General features: G+C 49.7%; 1 protein-coding gene and 1 long non-coding RNA gene across 4 annotated transcripts in view; one reads left to right on the forward strand and one right to left on the reverse strand.

Annotated features, from left to right (window-relative positions):
- Positions 1–17,253, forward strand: part of Slc4a8 (solute carrier family 4 (anion exchanger), member 8) — a 62,225-nt gene extending 44,972 nt beyond the window's left edge. For 2 of the 3 annotated variants that reach the window (NM_021530.2, NM_001347102.1), the window contains 7 exons: positions 483–734; positions 2,577–2,645; positions 3,876–4,049; positions 4,825–4,956; positions 6,389–6,480; positions 7,732–7,827; positions 8,901–17,253. In NM_021530.2, the coding sequence (NP_067505.2) occupies positions 483–734; positions 2,577–2,645; positions 3,876–4,049; positions 4,825–4,956; positions 6,389–6,480; positions 7,732–7,827; positions 8,901–8,913 (828 nt within the window). In that variant the 3' untranslated portion in view covers positions 8,914–17,253. The remainder of the gene's footprint in view (positions 1–482; positions 735–2,576; positions 2,646–3,875; positions 4,050–4,824; positions 4,957–6,388; positions 6,481–7,731; positions 7,828–8,900) is intronic. The other variant, XM_017316718.1, reaches the window with a different exon arrangement.
- On the reverse strand, positions 728–8,914 carry Gm41401. The gene is made up of 3 exons (XR_875664.3): positions 8,424–8,914; positions 2,240–2,312; positions 728–1,769 (listed from the first exon to the last, which is right to left on the reverse strand). It is a non-coding gene; the product is annotated as a predicted gene, 41401 (long non-coding RNA).
- Positions 17,254–18,525: the final 1,272 nt, after the last annotated feature.

Consider the following 18,525-nt stretch of genomic DNA (forward strand, 5'->3'; position numbering starts at 1 on the left):
CCAAGGTCTGGCGTAGGGCTGTGAGCCTGCTTCCCAGAGGCAGGAATTCTTCCTCTAGGTTTATCCTGACATTCAGAATGGACTCTGAGCTTGCGGCTCACTCAGACTGTTAGTGAGGTGCCGCGCGCCTTCATCTCCAAGGCAAGGACGAGCGGTGGTGTCCAGGAACGCGACAGAAGCATTCCTCTGTGCTATCTAGAACGGTCAGGATGTGGTTCCCTTCTGGGTTCCTTCCAGAGAAGGCTGGTTTGGGAGATTCACGCAGAGTAAGCTAAGGGCAAATGGAAAAAGACTGGATATTGGCATATATAGGACAAGCTAAAGTTTCTGTTTTTCCTCTATTCCCTCCCCCTGGGAGGGTTGTAAGAATTCTCTGGACACCCTCCTCCTCATCTCCCCACTAGCTGTGAGCCTGAAGCCTTTCGCTTAGTGTTATATGGCCTACTCCCGCCAGCTCACTGAGGGTGACTCTCTCCCCACAGAAAGGCTGTGGCTACCACCTGGACCTGCTCATGGTGGCCGTCATGCTGGGAGTTTGCTCCATCATGGGCCTGCCTTGGTTTGTGGCCGCGACCGTCCTGTCCATTACCCATGTGAACAGCCTCAAGCTGGAATCCGAATGCTCTGCCCCCGGGGAGCAGCCCAAGTTCTTGGGCATCCGGGAACAGAGAGTCACAGGGCTTATGATCTTCGTGCTGATGGGCTGCTCAGTCTTCATGACAGCTGTCTTAAAGGTATTCCTTCACTGGTATGCCAAGCAAACATGGGGGGGGGTGTTGTCTCTGCCAGGAATGCAGTGGCTCCAGGATATATACACACACAGATGCATGCCCTGGAAGAAGTTATTCTTGTAGACAGTTAAATGTGCTTAAGAAAAGGAACATGGCAGTGATAGAATAGAACACGTGATCCAAAGGACCACCTGGCCTGCGGCCTTGCTGCTTTCCTTTCTGTCTCTAGCTCCTTTATGCTGGGGATCCACCGGGGTCTTCTACTTGTAAAGCAGGCAGTGCCAGGCTGAGCTCTGCCCCAGCCCTTCTTTCCCAGGGGTTTTGTTTTTGAGACGTCTTACTCGGTTCTGGCTGGCTTTGAACCTTTGCCAACCATACTGTCTCTACATCTTGATTGCTAGGATCATAAATATTGTTCTGGTTTGGGTTTGGTTTTGTGATAAAGACTATGACCAAAAGGAGCCTGGGGAGGAAAGGGTTACTTCACCATGTACTTTCAGGGAACAACAAACAGTCCATCCTGAAGGAAAGTCAGGGCAGGGCCTCAGCAGGGCCTGGGGCACCTGCTCAGCTAACTTTGTTATCCAAGGCAGGCCCACCTGCCTGTGGAGGGCGCTGCCCTGGGAGCTGGGTGCTCCCACGTTGATCAGGACAGTGCTCCACAGACAGTTCTTCACTGGAGTGTCCTCTTTCCAGGCGACTCCCAAGTTGGGTCACATTGATAACGAAGAATCAGCAGCACACTTACTGCCCAACAGTGCTGCAAACCCGTCACCAAACGGAAATGTCACTCTAGGGTCAGGGCAGCAAAGTCCAGTGTGGCCTTTCAAACTCTGAGAGGAAGTGTGCTGTCCTTAGCCACGGATGGAAGCAGACTGAGGGGCTAGGCGCTTGGGACGCGGTGGGGCAGCACCAGGCTCTGGGTTGGGCCCTCAGAATTGTAGCAGCCTGGCAGTTGGCGCATGTGGATGGAGGTAGGGAGATGAGAAGTTTAAGGACATCGCTGGACCTTGTGTACACGACGAGTTCGAGGACAGCCTGGAGAACAACAGAAACTGAGCTCAGCCTTGAGCTGTGACTCTCGCCCCCCACCCCCACCCCCCTGCTGTGGAGGCCTGTTTCTCCAGCTCACACTTGCATGACGATTTCTCTAAGTTGAACAGATGTGACAGAAAAGCCCTGTTCACATGCCGTGTGGACGCTTTAAAAAGCGCAGTGAACAACATGTTCTCAACCCGTTTCCTCTCCTCTGCCCTCAAGTCTTAGGTCAGAAGGCATGAATTTATTTTTAGTCTGTGTCAAAATACACAAAGTTCCTGGGGATGTGATGGCTATAGAAAGATTTAAATTACATCCGTGATGTCTGTGTGCGTGTGTGTGTGTGCACGTGACCATGAGCATGTGCACATGACTAGGAATGTGACCACAAGTACATGCATGTGTATGCGTGTGCGTGTCCCCGATGTCTACTCATAACCTAGGGAGGAGACATGAGGCCTATGACTTACCGTATAGGTAATAACTTCATTTCAGAACAAAATGGTTTTAATGTTACCAGCGCATGCTTTCTTTCCACACCAGCTGAAAGAGAGGCAGCAGAAACAAAGACAATGTTTATGAGACTCTCCGTGGCTTTGTTTCATTTTTGGAATCTAACATTTATATAGATGGGACATGGTGGTGTTCACCTTTGTCCCAGCACTTGGGTGGCAGAGACGGACAGGTGTCCGTGAGTTCGAGACAAGCCTGGTCTATATCGAGTTCTAAGCAAGACCCCGAGTCGTTATTGCTGCCCTTCAGTGCTGCCGGGATGCCACAGCTCTTGCCTTGTGCCTTTCTCCGCAGTTTATCCCGATGCCAGTGCTCTACGGAGTTTTCCTCTACATGGGAGTCTCTTCGCTACAAGGAATCCAGGTATCGTGTGGCTCAGCGGCAGCCATGTCTCTTACTCTTGTGTTCACTTGTCCTGACCAGAGAGGCACAGTGCCCCAAGGGAGGCCTAGCCAGTTCCTGAGAAATTAGTTCCCCTTCTTGCCTTTTGGCCAAGGAATGTCTTCAGATATGAGGTGCAAAATATGGTCATGTTGAAACAGGAGTATTGGCTCCCAGAATGGCTTGGCTTGATGTCATAGCGCAATCACTTTTAATCAGTGGTTTTTTCGGTATTAAACTAGGGATGCTTTGCCAGATTCCTGTAGACCTGAACCTGAAACATTAGTCAGTAACCAAAGCAGTAAACTGGGGCATCGAGATGCCTCTGCGGGAAAGGAGCTTACTCCCAAGCCGGACGACCTGAGTTCCATCCTTGGGGACCTGTGGTGGAAGAGAACCAGCTGGAACAAGTAGTCCTCCGACCTCCACATGCATGCCATGGCGTGGTGGTGCTGGGGTGTGCGCGCGCGAGTGTGTGAGATGGGTGTGGAAGGCACGTACGCTTCAGCGTGCATGTTGTGGTCAAAGGACAACTTTGTGGAGTTGTTTTTCTCCTTCCACCTTTATGTGGACCCCAGGATTTGAACTCGGATCATCAGGTTTGTGCCTCAGCAAGCTTCTATTCCTGAGCCATATTGCTGGCTCCAGCCTGTCATAAGTCCTCTATCTAGAATTTTAAGAGGTCTCATTTGATCCTGTCGACATACTTATCCATCACATACTTCAGAGAACAAGCAAGAGAGTTGGGGTTTCAGGACTTGGGGGTTTGGGGGGAAGGGATTTGTTGAAACAGTGTCTTCTTCTGTAGCTTAGTTTGGGTTGGAAGTCACTGTGTAGCCCAGGCTGTCCTTGCCTTAGCCTATCTGTAACTACTGTATGTGTGACCACTGCTGGATGGAAGCGGTTTTGATAGTAAGCACAAAGATGCAGTTGGCTTGGGGTCACTTCCCTGGGAGCTTGCTCTCTGAAGCTGCAGTGCAGGAGAGGAGAAAGCAGCCTGTGCGTGGAGTTATCAAAGGTGGTTTCACCAAGTCATGTGACTTCCACTAACTGCCATGACCAGACTGCCTGTTGTTTCGCAACTCTGTTCCCATTTCTCTCCAGTAGAACAGTATTGGCTGCTGTTGAGCAGTCGGTAAACTGCTATGTCTGGGCTTAAGGAGGCTTCCGGCCTGAGACCACCCAGACACCAATGCTAGTCCTTCCTTCCAGTTCTTCGACCGTCTGAAGCTTTTCGGGATGCCTGCAAAACACCAGCCAGACTTCATCTACCTGCGGCACGTGCCGCTGCGCAAGGTGCACCTGTTCACGCTAGTGCAGCTCACCTGCCTCGTCCTGCTCTGGGTCATCAAGGCATCGCCGGCCGCCATTGTTTTCCCAATGATGGTAAGGTCAGGCTCCTGGTCCCCGACCACGCCTCTGCCTCTCGAGTGCTGAGATTAAAGGTGTGCAGCCAGGCTGCTAAGTGTGGCTCTTATTATTAAAGATTATTAATGCAGTTCTTGAGGATGTGGTAACTGTAACAGCACAGGTTTTCCTGTGTCCACCATTTTTAAGGGTGGGTCACTGGGATCAGCACACGGCTGTGGGATCCCCAGCAGCATCCATTTCTAGACCTTTATCCTGCAGAACAAACTCCAGACCCTGTGAACTGCCCCTTCTCCTTCTCCCTCCCTGCAAGCACGTAGGCAACCACAGTCCGGCGTTGTCTCTGTGGCTCCCGTTATCCTGGGTGCATCACACGGCACCGGGTTATTCCCGTTGCCCACGTTGTCTCATGTGTCAGAATTTCCTTAAGTTTGAAAAATGGATATTCTGCTCATTTATGTTATTGATTAAATGTCAGTTCCTGGGGACCTGACCCCATCTCTGACCTCCATAGGCCCCAGGCATACACATAGTACATACACAGACATACATATGAAATAAAACATATTTTTAAAAGTATATGGAAACAGAAAAATGAATAAAATAATGTAATGCATGAATAACGTAAAAAGCCTCAGTGCTGGGTGCCGAGTGCTAATGACGTGCAGTAAGCGGCTACCGTTGTGATCCTCACGAGCCCGGTGTTGCTTGGATGTCCCAGGCTGCTCAGAGAATCATTTTGCTTTCGTTCTGTGGGGGAGGCTCACTCTCCAGCCTGCTTCCTTCTCCTCAGGTGCTGGCCTTGGTCTTCGTCAGGAAAGTCATGGATCTCTGCTTCTCCAAGCGTGAGCTAAGCTGGCTGGACGACCTCATGCCTGAGAGCAAAAAGAAGAAGCTGGACGATGCGAAGAAGAAGGAGGAGGAGGTAGAGTCTGGTCTGGCTCCCGCCTTGTAGTTCAGGGTCTCTTTAGAGGGAGGGCAGGCTGGGTGGGAAGGGGGCAGGCGTGTCTGGGATCCCGAGGGTCGCACTGAGGGCTTCTTTCCTTCGGGAGGCTCCGACTTGTTGAGAGTATAAAATCCATCATTTCTGAGAGGGTTGGTTGTGCACCTGTTGCGGATGGTGCTGTGGCTGGCTTCATGCAAACACAGCTTGCACAGGACTTTCTGTCCTTCACCGCCCTCAGCAGTTGGCCTGGAGCCTATGGCCTGAGTGTGCACAGAAAGGCCATGCAGCAAGATGAAAACCCCAGGCCAAGAAGAAAGGGCTGGGAGTGTCCCGAGGCAGCTGCTGCCTGAAGAGCGGCCTTCCAGCTCTCTCAGTACTGGCAGGGTTTATGTCAGCTCGATAAAATCTAGAGTCATCAGAGAGAAATAAGCCTCAGTTGAGGAAATGCCTCTAAGAGATCTAGCTATAGGGCAGTTTCTCAATTGTGGAAGAGGGCCCAGCCCATTGTGGGCGGTGCCTTCCCTGGGCTGCTGGTACTGGGTTCTATGAGCAAGCCATGGGGAGCAAGGCAGTAAGCAGCATCCATCCCTCCATGGCCTCTGCATCAGCCGCTGCCTCCAGGTTCCTGCCCAGTTTAAGCTCCTTCCTTGACTTCCTTCAGTGATGAACAGCAGTGTGGAAGTGTAAGCCAAATAAACCCTTTCCTCCCCAACTTGCTTTTTGTTCATGGTGTTTTATCGCCATGATAGTCTCTCTCTCTCTCTCTCTCTCTCTCTCTCTCTCTCTCTCTCTCTCTTTCTCATACACACACACACACACACACACACACACGGCCTCCTTGTCGTCAGGTAGTCCTAACATTCTTTTTTGGCAACACTGGCATGTTCTTGTGCCCCGTGTTCCTGTACCTGGTCGTTGGCTCTAAGGATGCCCTCACATTTGGGTTCTTACCGTTTCTCAGTGCTGTTCCATTCTGTTATTTGAGGCCTTGAGCCCATGGAAGGGACCTAATTATATGAGTGGGAATGAAAACTGCCTGACACCTTGGTGGTAAAAACTAGGCGGGAAGACTCTTGGTTTACTTGGTAGAAGATATAGTTGTAAGCCAGGGTGCAGTAAAGAAACCACCAAAATGGTCACTCTGAAGAGGCCAGAGCCGAGAGAAAAGGGAAACCTTGCTGTAACTCAGAGCAGGTGCCTGTGGGGAGGGAAGCCTGGGCGCTAGCATCCACAGGTGTACCCACTGGAAACGGCCTCCTCAGGGCTGAGGTGTTCTGGAAACGCTGTCTGTGGGCTTTTAGCAATCCTTGTATAGTCCAGCTTGAGCTTGTTTCTAGACACATGCTCTCTCCTTTGGAATTTGGGGATAGGAGTTTCCTTTGGACCTGATGATGCCCCCCCCTTCTTCCAGGAGGCCGAGAAGATGTTGGACATTGGGGGTGACAAGTTTCCCCTGGAAAGCAGGAAGCTGCTAAGTAGTCCTGGCAAGAGCAGCAGCTTCAGGTAAAGCGCCATGTACCAGCCAGCTTGCGCCAGGGTTCCTGCGAGAAACTGCCCTGCGGAGCAGTGCAGCCGGCCCCACCTCCATCCATCCATTCCACTGTGTAGGAACAAACGCCTGTGGCGTGCCCTGCTCTGAGAGCCTGGTCCCATGTCAGGGTGTACTGGAGGGGATGCCTTTGTCCCCGTCCACTTCCTCCTGTTGCAGTTAGCTGATACACCAGGGTCACAGCACTGCTAACACACGGCCAGGCTCCAGGTGGGATCTCTCCACTTCTCCACCCCAAGTTGTTGTTTTCCACTTTACTGAGTCCAAGAGTGTGAGAAGTGCATTTCCAGTAGTTTTCAGCTGGTGGGTTTGAGATGCCTGGACCCAGGCCTGCCTCTGGGAACAGGCAGGAGGTCTCTCCCGTGTGGGTTACAGCATTTTAATTCAGGGAGCCAAGGAGAGGCTGACCTCGAAGCCCAGGCAGTCCTCGTTCTTTACCAAGGCTGTTGCTCACCACAAAGCACAGGGTCTGAGAGCCCTGTATGTGGTTCAGCCCTGACCTCGATGTCTGCTGGGAGGCTGCACACCCAGGCTGAAGAAGCCCAGAGGTGAGGAGAGCTAAAGAGTGGAGCCTAGCGGGTCACAGGGAGTTAGCTGATGAGTTATGAGACTCAATGTAGTTTATACCATGGATAAATCAGGCAATCTTTTCTGTGGTCTCTGAGGAGGTGTCCGTGGGCTGTGAGGAACCTTTGAAGTCTCTGGCAGTGAAGCAGGATCGGCTCCTTTTCCTGTGGGTGCAGGAGTCTCTCTGCATTTCAGGAGACCGTTTTCTGGGACCAAGGATCCTGGTTGGAGTCCCGACACTGCCACTGTTTGAGTCTTGATGGGCACTCAGCCCTGAAGACTTCGGGCTTAGCACCTTCAAAATGAGGATTATGAGCGATCTCTTTTGCTATGAGTGCTAAGCTAATAGACCATGAAATTCTTTTGTAAACTATAAATGGGAGAGATTCAGTTATGTAAACGTGGATGTAAAAGAGCGCCCTCCACATAGCAGCACTGGTGCCAGCATCCCTGGGAAGCTCGCCATGACCTGGGGCATCGGCCAGCCTACAGCCTTAGCGCTGCTCAAAGGCTGCCTTGCCTCTTCAGAGCTGGACCCCTCCATCCTCTGGCCTCTCTCCCTTCTGGTGGGGTGGTGTCAGGGCTGTGCCTGCCCTCCCTTCTGTGTTTGAAGTTCACTGCCTGAGCTTTGATTTCAGATGTGACCCTTCTGAGATTAATATATCAGATGAAATGCCTAAAACCACGGTCTGGAAGGCTCTCAGCATAAATTCCGGAAATACAAAAGAAAAAAGGTAAGGAGAGCTCTTGTTTGTCTTTCATTTTCTTCTGTTTTTTGGAAATTGGCGATACTGTTGAAGGTAAAATGTATGTTGCTTGTAGAACTGAATTTGTCTAGTAAGTAACAGAACTGTTGCTAACCTTACAGTAAGGCAAATAAAAATAAAAAGTTTCCAGATATTTGGAGACAGGCTGTTCTGAGCCGTCCCTCACTCCGGTCCCAAGGGCAGGCTGTAATTATTTTGGGATATGAATTTGCTTTACCGTTTGACTCCTTTAATCCACTGGGAGGATCTTTCTCAATTCAGAATTTTTGTCTCTTGTTACTGCAACAACAAAAACTGGAAAGCTGCTAAAAACCTGGATCAATACTGTTAACACTAATAAACAATATGATAGTATTGGCCCAGACTTTAACCTACTTAGCTTAGATTCTGAAAAGAGAGTTTTGTTAAACATGACAGTTTTCTTATTCTGCAAAGAAATTTCTCTGTATAATAACAGCATAGATCAGTTATAATCAGATTATTAAAGAAAATTGGAGGTGGCTTTGCCTACATTAAAGGAATGCAGTGCATAAGTTACTGATTTTGGCCCAAACACTACTTACATTTAAATCATCAGAGAAATGAAGGCAAAACTCCAATGTCTTGATACTGATAACAGTTTTTGTTAAAAAACAAGCAAGTCAGGAACCAGGAAAGCTGGCCCGCCCTGCTTTTATCTCCGCACATAACCGGGCAGGCTGCTGCTCCTGGTGTTCAGCTCAGCTGCAGGATGGGGGTACTATCAAGGTTGTTCCAGGAGCAGAGAGCTCCTCGGAGTCGTGCCCACCAGCACATGGTGTGGCAGCTTCTTCACTGAATGGGTTAAAATAGATCTGAGCTGAACATGAGTGAACACAGAATCTTGCTTCCCTCAGAGGAAAATCCAGGCAGCTGTGGGGATGTATAACACATGTGGTTATTTTTAGTTGAGAATTAGTCTACTTGTAAATGAACTTAAAATACAGCCAGATCCAAGTAGCATCTTCGGAGTGCTGAGAGAAAGAGCGCGCACTTTGTCTCACTGTGACGTTGTTTCTCAGCCCCTTCAACTGAGAGTCTCTGCTGAGTGGAAGATTTGGACCATGAGGTGCCTCGGAGAAGTTCTGGGTTTTAACAAAATGGCGAGTCTCTCCGGGAAGAAGCCGAGCTGAGTCTGGCCCCGTTCTTGGTCATCTCAAAGCCATGCCACATGGAAGCATTCAGTCACTCCCGGTGTGCGTTTGGAGGACATCCAGCTACCCACATACCAGCAGCCAGGCGCCAGTCGGGTCATGGTGGGGCCGCCTCCCGCTGCCTCCTTTCCTCTTCCTTCTCTCTCTTCAGAGCTGCCATCATTAAAGAGCCAGCTTCCATTTTCAGACATTTTCTCTGATACTCTGCTGGCCTGGTAAGCCACACGAGTCCATTCTGTCACAGAGGATTCCCTCTTCCGAACGATAGCCTGGGGTAGTGGCAGAGGCAGGACAAGGGCAGGCTCTCCAGCAGCCTGTGCCTTGGTTTCCTTTCTGCCTGGGAAGGGGATGTTGGACAGGCAGACACAGTAGCAGGTCTGCTGCCTGAGCTCCACCATCCAGGCATCAACAGCAACCACCACAGTGAGCTGCCTCTGGCCTGGGGTCATCTGCATCACCTCCAGAAGCAGTGGGCATAACGTTGTGAGTCCTTGGAAGATGCGGGGACAGCATGAGAGCAGGAGTTTAGCTGATGTCAGGAAAGGCCTAGGGGAAGCCAGCAGCGCTCGGAGTGTGAGCATCTTTCCCTGGAACGAGAGAAAGAGGAGCCTAACTTGCTATGGAAGCACTTAGGTTTCCAGGCCTGGAGATCTGTTCCAGGTCTGTTTTTTTAAGTCTAGGAAAGTCTTGCTGACAGCTGTTTGTAGGAAGGAAGGTGGATCGGGGCTGCTGCGGCTGCTCTGTGTGAACTGTTTGACTTGATGCTGCTACCTCTCGTGGTGACATTGTTATAACACCCTGGAGAGACCCGAGTGCTCATGGATGTCCCTTAGCTGCCTTAGTCGGGAGAACCATCATCATCCACTCGGTGGACCCAAACCGCCATCAGCCATGTGACTTCCTAATCATGGGTTTCTTTTGGTTGACAAGTTCTGGCTCAGGTGTAAAAGCCACACGAAGAAATGAGCTGTAAGCGGTGGCATCACTTTGGATACTTAGTTTAAAAGTATATGTGTGATTTTCTATGTTCCAAAACTATCATGAGTTTTTTGGCCCGAGCAAGTGTAGACCTCCCCTTCCTTTGTGCCCAGACTGTGACTAGTGAGCTGGGACAGTCTCTGTCCAGAGACCACACACACACAGTGAGCTCTCTTCCTCTCCTGGCTGAAGAGGCTCTACATCATTCGATCACAGTTTGCTCCCCCTCAGACTCGCTGAAACATCTAGTCCTTCTCTGAAGGTCTTAGGTGTCGGGGGCCACCCCGTGTTGCCCGTTCCTCCCTACCTGTCAGGACCACTGCCATATTGATGCAAGATATTTGACAATTGATACAGGACAGACACGAGCCACACAGAGCCGGTGTCTTCTGTAGAATAGTGGTGGGCACTGCTGTTCAGGGCCTGTGGGATGAACGTGACCCTGCTTCCGATCCCAGAATGGCCTCTGGAATGTGGGTTTGTCTGGTCTTTACTCATGGGAGATGTGCGTTCCATCTGAGCAGCCACCCTGGCTTGCTCTCAGGTAGCACATACTGCAACAGGTGGGTTTCCTAGAAATCAGTGGACATTCAAGTCTCTGTTAGCCAAACAGCCCAAGCATGTCACTTGAGGACAGATTTAATAAGCATAGCCTTGCCCACCTTGGATTAGGAGCCGGCCTGTCAGTGGGAAAGGTTTTTGATGCCTTCCTGGCCCTCCTCACACTTCTGGAACTCGAGTCTTTTCTCACTGCTTGCATTCTCTGGGAACACCCCTCTCTTCCCGGACTGGTTTCTCCTCTGTTTTTCCTGCCACCTTCTGTGTAGGGAAACTGATGACTGCTTCACCCTGCCCTGGCCTCAGTGCACTTGAGAGACATAATGGTGAGGACCCTGACGTATGAGGGAGCCAGTGACTTGTCACTGAAACTTACTCTTCCCACACGATGACGCTTGTGCAGCCTCCTGTGAGCTATGCCCTGGGCTGGAGGGTGGAGGCTGCTCTCGCCCGCCCTGAGCAATGCACTTGTGGAGCCTCATGCCCATGTTTGCACTGGTCATCTCTTCTATGACAAGGGTCGCTCTCAGACACGTCTTGAATGTGGCCAGCTAATGTCATGACTTGCTGGTAATGTCAGCTGGTGGTGTGAGTGGAGTTGGGGGGCTGGGACTCAAGAACACGTTAATTGAAGCCTTGGCTCTGAGGGAAAAGATGGAGGGTTCCTAAGTGGCCAGTTGCTTCCCGATGACCATCAGGGAAGGGTTGCTGTAGAGAAAGGTGAAGAGCTGGAGAGACGGAATGTGCAAGTGCCAAGTGTGTTTGGTTGCATAACACATGCAACTTGGGAAGCTTTGTCAGGAGGCTCCGGACTTTCCCACTCCCAGCCCCATGTTGGGTCTCCTTAACCATGAAAACCTGTCTTCCCGATAGAGGGAAAGTGAACCATCTCTCTCCAAAAGACAGTTGCGGTTTCTCATTGTCGGTGATGGAGCAGACTTTTAAATTACTCACTAATGTTGGATGAAAATGTGGTATTCACTAAGTTCCCAGCCTGCCCAGACTCTGCAGAGTCTGTGGTTTATGATCGTCCAGAAAAGGACAGTTCCTAACTCCACTTTTCCTTGACCTGCTCAGCTCAGCAGACCTGCTCCTTAGTGGGGAGGCAGGGGTTCTCCTTGTATCCTGTGTAGTAGGTGCAGTGTCTGTCCTGCCTCTCCACTTGTCCTGGGTTGTAGTGAGTAGCAGACACACTGTCTCCTGTGTGTCTCCCACCACTGGGCCGCTCGATGTCCCTGAAGATCTTTTGATGTAATTTAATCGTATGGGTGTTTTACCTTCACACAGGCCTTTGCACCACATGTCCCCCATGCTTCAGGAGATCAGAAGGAATCCGATCCTCCTGGAGCTGGAGTTACAAATAGCTGTGTGCTTCCATGTGGATGCTGGGGATTTAATTGAACCTGGGTGTAGCTGGTCTTTGCTACTTTGTGGGTTATTTTCTCACCCTTTGCTCCCTCTCCCAGTTTCACTCCTTGACACTAGATAGGACAAAAACGGGGGGCGAGAGGGAGAGGGAGAGAGAGAGAGAGATCGAGATCAAGAGAGACACCCCTGTATCTAAATTCCTTTCTTCTTTGAACACTACGAAGAAACCACAACCAACCACACACAACTCCCAAACAACCAACAACCACCCATCCTGCTTTTTGGGAGCCTAGCATTTATAGACTTTCTGAAAAGTTCCTAGAATTCCAAAACTTGACACAATGCCAGAGACTGTCTGCAGCTGGCAAAACCACACTTCTGCTAGAGCACTAGGCAAATCATGTCAGCTGCTGCCGACACTCCAAAGCAGCCCCACATCCCCACACCTGGGGACTAAAATGATAACATATTCTTATATTTGTTTTTTAAAGAAACCAGAATTCCAGAGTTCTCACCACGATTCCCCACTTCTGTTTTAAGTCATTAATTGTGCTGTGTATATCAGGAAATTATAAACAGACATTTTCAAGGAACTGAGTGTTCAGGTTAGTGCCAAGGTGTTGAGGAGACCTCTCCTGCTCGGTCCTAATCTTTATCAGTTTTGATGGTATCCACAGCTTTTCGTTTCCTGTGGAAGTATAAACAATTCCCCATCCCCAATGCAAAACTTTTCTGTTCTAATATTAACACATCTTTATTCTATATTGTAAAAAATTCAGTTTTTCCTCTCGGCCCCTGCTCCAGGAATGACCACTCCAAGACTCCTTATTATTAAATGCCTTGGCCAGAAGCCTTGCCTCATCCATGACTGGCTCGTAACCTATTCAACCCATTCAAACTCTTCTATGTCATCCTCATGGTTACTTCTCCTCAGTCCCGGCTTGCTTCATCCTTCTCACTACCTCCTCCTTGTCTCACTATCTCCCAGAATCCTCTCTTCCTGCCATTGTCCCACCTCCTATTTCTTGCTTCAGCTCATTGGCCATTGGTGGTTTTTATTGACAAGAGATGCTAATAAGAGATTCTACAGTACATAGGCTGATGTAATTCCACAGTTTTTTTTCTAAAACCCAGAGTATCTCAACTGCTGCTGTTCCTTTCTCATTAATATTCAGAAAATTTAAAGTTAGCAGAGAGTAATTGTCTCTTTTTTTCTCTTTGCTTTATAAGCATTTCCTTTAGGTAAAATGAGATCTTTCTACAACTGCCTGTCCTGTAGGATTGCATGAATATTAATCTGAGCACTGCACAGTTGTAGAAGAGCCCTTCCCCATAGACTGATGGGTCGGTCAGAGTCCTTCCCCATAGACTGATGGGTCGGTCAGAGCCCTTCCCCATAGACTGATGGGTAGATCAGCCACATCAGGTCTTAGCTTTCCTGTTAGACCTTCTGGTCCCACACATTTCACCCATTGCACACTTTGTTTTATCTGAGATAAATTTCCGATTCCTAGAAACTGTATAAACCTTCCAAAGTGGCCATTCTGAATTCCAAGATTTTTTTGTGAACTGATAGTTACATCAGCGCCTGTATCCACAAATTTGTCTACTTCAGTACCTTTTATGTGAAATTTTAATATTTGCCTCTGATCATTAACAACTGTTTGCCGGAACACATGCTTTTCAGTCCTTTCAGACCCTCCTGTTCTCTCTACTGGAGCAGCTTTGTCTCTGGGACAGGGAAACAGTAGCAGCCGAACAAGCCTCTATCACCTGCATTAATTTGCATCTCTCTCCCTCTCCCTCACACACACACATGCCATAACTTTAATTTCTCCTTTGAAATCTTCATGTATGATTCCTGGGTGCACAGTGAATCCTTGGGGAATCAATCCATCTATTCTCAAGATCATCCCACTGTCTCTGCAGGCAAAGGAGCACGAACTCTCTCGAAGTTTTGGATATAGAGTAATGCTTTTCTGTGGCCGAGTCTAGAGCAGCACTGCCTGCAGAGGTGTTAGATCTCCAGTGCTGAGTGCAGGTTTTAGTCTGCGTGTTATGGCTTGACTGGAACAGCTCACAGTCTTTGCTTGGTGGGGAGCTAAGCTAGGCCCCCAAGGCTGTTTCCTTGAATATCTCTTTTGGATCTGCATTCCGGAATCCAGTGGCTGCCTTTGCCAAAGTGCATACACATTGCAGGAAGCCTACGAGTCCTGTTTCAGATTCAGGAAAACCATTGCCTCTAGAAATGACTGATTCACTCTTCTGCTGCAAAGTACTGTCTTTCTCCCAGTTAACGCACTGGGTGGGTATTTTGAGGTCAGAGATTTTTAGCTCTAGCTTGGCCTGTTCTATTAGCGTGGTACACATTAGAACCAATATCGATCACATCCCTTATCCATTCTGCCATAGACGCTTGCTCGAGCCTTTAACGTTTCGATAACTTTTTTGCATTTGGTTATTCGCCTTTTCAACAACTAAGGCCTCTATCAACACCTGCCTTCATCTTGATCTGGTACGGCTTCCTTCACAGCTGAGACTAATCTTTGTAATCAGTGAAGGCTTCTCAGAAGCCCTGTATAATCTTTATAAATGAGGTGGTCTTTTTCCTGGGCCCCTCAAATTTGTCCCAAGTTTTAAAGCCACCAAGCAACATTGTTCAGTAGTAATATTATGTGATTGAACCTGTTCTTGTATATCAGAGCCCTGCCCTTCACCCAGCAATGGTGGAGCTGATGGGATTCGGCTCAGAGAGCTGCCGCTGGAGCTGCTGCTTGTGGTGCTAAGGACTAGAGAATGATGGGAAAATCCTACACTGAGTGGCTGAAGCAAGGCAAGCTCCAACAACTTTGTTTTCTCCTTCAGCTCGTTTGTACCCAAAAGTGGTCACCACAAAACACTTTTGAAAAACATGTTAAAATCACTACACAAACTGAAATTACAACAGGATTACTGCTTGCATATCCTTCTTTTGGAACTTTGACCTAACTCTACATTCCTCATCTGTCTTTCTCTCCACAAGTTCACTGCCACCCCAAAGCAATAATTCTCTTGTCATAGACTAACAAAGCTTAAGCAGACCAAGTAGAGAGTAGTATGTTTCTCCCAGTGCTTAGATGGTGACAATCTTGTTTGCTAAGGAACAGGTCATCTGTCTTGCATCTTGTTTTTGAAGTCTTGGTCAGCTAGACTGGCTAGTCCTCTCTCTCTGTTCTTACATACACAGTGAAGTCCCCTGCTCTTCGTTCATGACCTTCCTTCTCATGGTGCACACAGAAACCAGTGCCACACCTCTGGATCACAAGATCAAGGAACTTAGACCCAACCTGGAATGAATGTCTTGTTTGATAATTAACTTGTCCCCAGCCTGTTTTTCTTGCTCCTACAATCGCGCGCTTGCAACGCTGAGGGCTCACTGGCGCCCTCACCTGTGCCAGTCTATGAGAAAGGGCCACACTCTGTTCTCGATTCGAACTTTGAACTTTCTATCAAATACTCTTAACTTCCCCAAAATTTTAAATTAAACTAACTTCCCCAAACTACTTTAAATTGGGAATTCCATAAAATCATTAATTCATGTAAGCAGCATTATCTCAGGAATGTTCATCTTCAGGTTGATCTTCAGGAAACTTGCCCCACAGAGTGGGCTACCACCCAGAAGTGGTCACTCCAGGCTACGGAGGCAGTGAGTGTCTCACTATGTCAAGTACATGAGGGATATAGCAGTGACAAACATGAGAAGGCACAGCAGTAGCAAGAAGCATCCCTGGGACGAAGCCCCTAGGGCTGGACATCTCCAGGGCACACCCACCCATCACAGCCAAGCAGAGCTGCAGGCTCCAGGGCACACCCACCCATCACAGCCAAGCAGAGCTGCAGGCTCCAGGGCACACCCACCCATCACTGCCAAGCAGAGCTGCAGGCTCCAGGGCACACCCACCCATCACTGCCAAGCAGAGCTGCAGGCTCCAGGGCACACCCACCCATCACAGCCAAGCAGAGCTGCAGGCTGGCTCCAGGAAGCTCACTTGCCCACTGCAGCTCCCCCTGCATGGCGTTCACCGTCCCTTGGAGGAAAGAATCCCACTCGGAGCTCCTCACTGTGCCACAGCTAAGGCGGCCGCTGATGCTCCCAGGAGAGGGACTGGATGGCTATGTTCTGACGTGACAAGTTGAGGGACTGAGAATCCTTAAGCTCCCATGCTCACCTGTATTGATCTCCATTCACCGTAAACAGAAAAACACGTCCAGAGGCCAAATAGAGGCAAACTTTCTACTGTAGATAAAAATGACTCTTGGTATCTGCCTCCAACAGCCTTGGTTTTTCAAGGCAGGGTCTCACTGTGTAGAGCAAGCTAGCCTTGACCTTGCTGTAACTTTCTTGCCTCCCAGCCGCTGGGTCAAGCATGCACAACCATACCTGGCTTTGCCCTTGGTCTCTCTTAGGCGGACTCAGTTCTTCTTCAGTACCTTTTTCTTTGTGGCCAGAAAGGAGAATTCGTGAAGTAATGCGGTTTGGAGTGCATGAGAGGAATGCCGTCTTCTCATTCACAGGCATAAATTGTCTTAGGTTCTGTGCTCAGTGGGAATGGATTGGTTTGCGCGCGGGGGAGCGGGGGGGGGGGGCCGAAGAGAAGAGGAACAGCGTCCCCCACTCCAGAGCTAACCCACCCTGAGGATCAGAGGATAGAGTTTTCCACTAAGCAGGGTTTCCTGAGCAACAGGGAGGCCCTCCATCCCTCACACCCACAAACCTTTTCTAAGCCCAGAAGCAGTCTTGACGTGGACATCGCTTTCAGGGTTTATGGGTGACTTCAGCGTGCATGGTTTCACTTGTGCAACAGTGCGAGGCACCAGCCTGAGTGTGCAACCTCTCCTTTTGTGAAAGAAACCAAAATTCTTCCTGTGTCTCCTCCTCTCTGGTCTCTGTGTGTTGATTGGTTAGAAGTGGCTGATGGTGTCCCTTGGAGAGCAGAGCAACCTTCCCATGGAAGGGGACACTTTGAGGTGCTGGTGTGTCTCCCTCATTTTCTATGTTCTTCTCTCTAGTAGGTCTCAAGTAGAGACAGATATTTTTGTTTTAGAGATTCCAAAGTCTATATTTTTAGTGTAAGAAATGTACCCTCTCCACACTTCATGTCGTAAATAGAACTGGGAATAAGATGTGCAATTGTGATCACCCTGTAACAATGTATGGTAGACATGAGGCCCCGGGGCAGGTGACTTGGTGTGTCTCTGAGCCCTCCTCTCTGCCTGCCCACACACATGTGTGCTCAGCTCTTTGAGTGACAAATAAAGCCCATGTTATAAACTGATTGCTTCTGTGCTGGTTTTCCCATCTGAGTTCAGATTGTGTGGAGAAGAATCGTGAACATGGGCAAAACAGGGTGGGTGTCTGCTGAGGAAGTGCAGAAAGGCTCTTAGCTCCTTCGAACCTGGCTGGAACCTGGCTGGCGCAGTCCTGAGCAGAGTCCCTGCTGAGTCGTGGCACAGGCTCAGCAGAAAAGTAAAGTGACCATTTCGAAGATACTCCTGGACTGTGGAGACCATTTGCCAATATCCAAGCACTACCCATTGCCTCAAATCACAGATGTTAGAATCTGGCCCTTGGAAGCTGCTTCTGGAAGAGTCGGGGTGTACTTGATTACTTTAACTCTTAAACTTCACCGTTCAAGGGTCAGCAACTGAGTAAGAACAGAGCTACTGAGGGGATGAAAGAAAAGGGTACGCGCAGAGCCAGGCAGGCCTCCTGACCAGAAGCATCCTGAGCCCAGTGGCCCAGGGCGGACATTGAGAGAAGCAAGAGAGCGAGCGAGCGTCAGGTGAACTGGGCCTGCCTTGGGCTGGTTTTCTAACCCCTCAGCAGTGTGCGCATGCCCTCTGCCTCACAGGGAGACAGACTGCGTCTGGTTTTGAGTACAGGGGACGCTGCACTTGCAGGATGCAGCCAGCTCTGAAGAGCGAGCCATGCAAGGCTCCGGACACTGGTGCTCCCGAGGGCAGGGCAGCATCCTTGCCACGCCCAGGGTTAGGAGTCTCTTGATAAAATGTCCTTGGGAAGCACCTGGCTCACAGTGTAGTAGTAGCTCACACAAGACAAGCGTTCCTGGGGAGATGGTCAGTTTCTGTGCTGTCTCCCCTTTTTAGCCTCACCATTCCAAGATGGCTCCCGAAACTCTAGTGTAAGTTAAATTAGCCAAGATAACTTTCACGTGCAGGAGTGGTGGCAATGTCTCCCTCTTGCCCTCTCTTACCACCCCCTCCATCTTTCATCTAAATAGTGGGGAGAGTCTCAGAAGCAGCCTCCATACCCTGAGTCAGACCTGGGTCACACACCCATCTCCTGAGATGGAAAAGAAGGACAGATGGTCACGGCCCATTAGGCTTCGTCCTCTGGAACAGGAACTCACTTCCCTGGTCACACCCTAACACCCGTGCAGAATCAGAGTTCTGAGTAAAGGCTAAGTGAGCCCAGGGGGATGCTGACCCGCGGAGCCTCCTGCAGACCTGGACCCCCTGAAGAGAACGGCAGGAGCTCCCTGTGCCAAGGTCAGGTTGCCCCCCCCCCCGCCCCGAGATTCCTCTTCTC

The sequence above is a fragment of the Mus musculus genome, chromosome 15 (genome assembly GCF_000001635.26).
Source record: "Mus musculus strain C57BL/6J chromosome 15, GRCm38.p6 C57BL/6J".
NCBI lineage: Eukaryota > Metazoa > Chordata > Mammalia > Rodentia > Muridae > Mus > Mus musculus.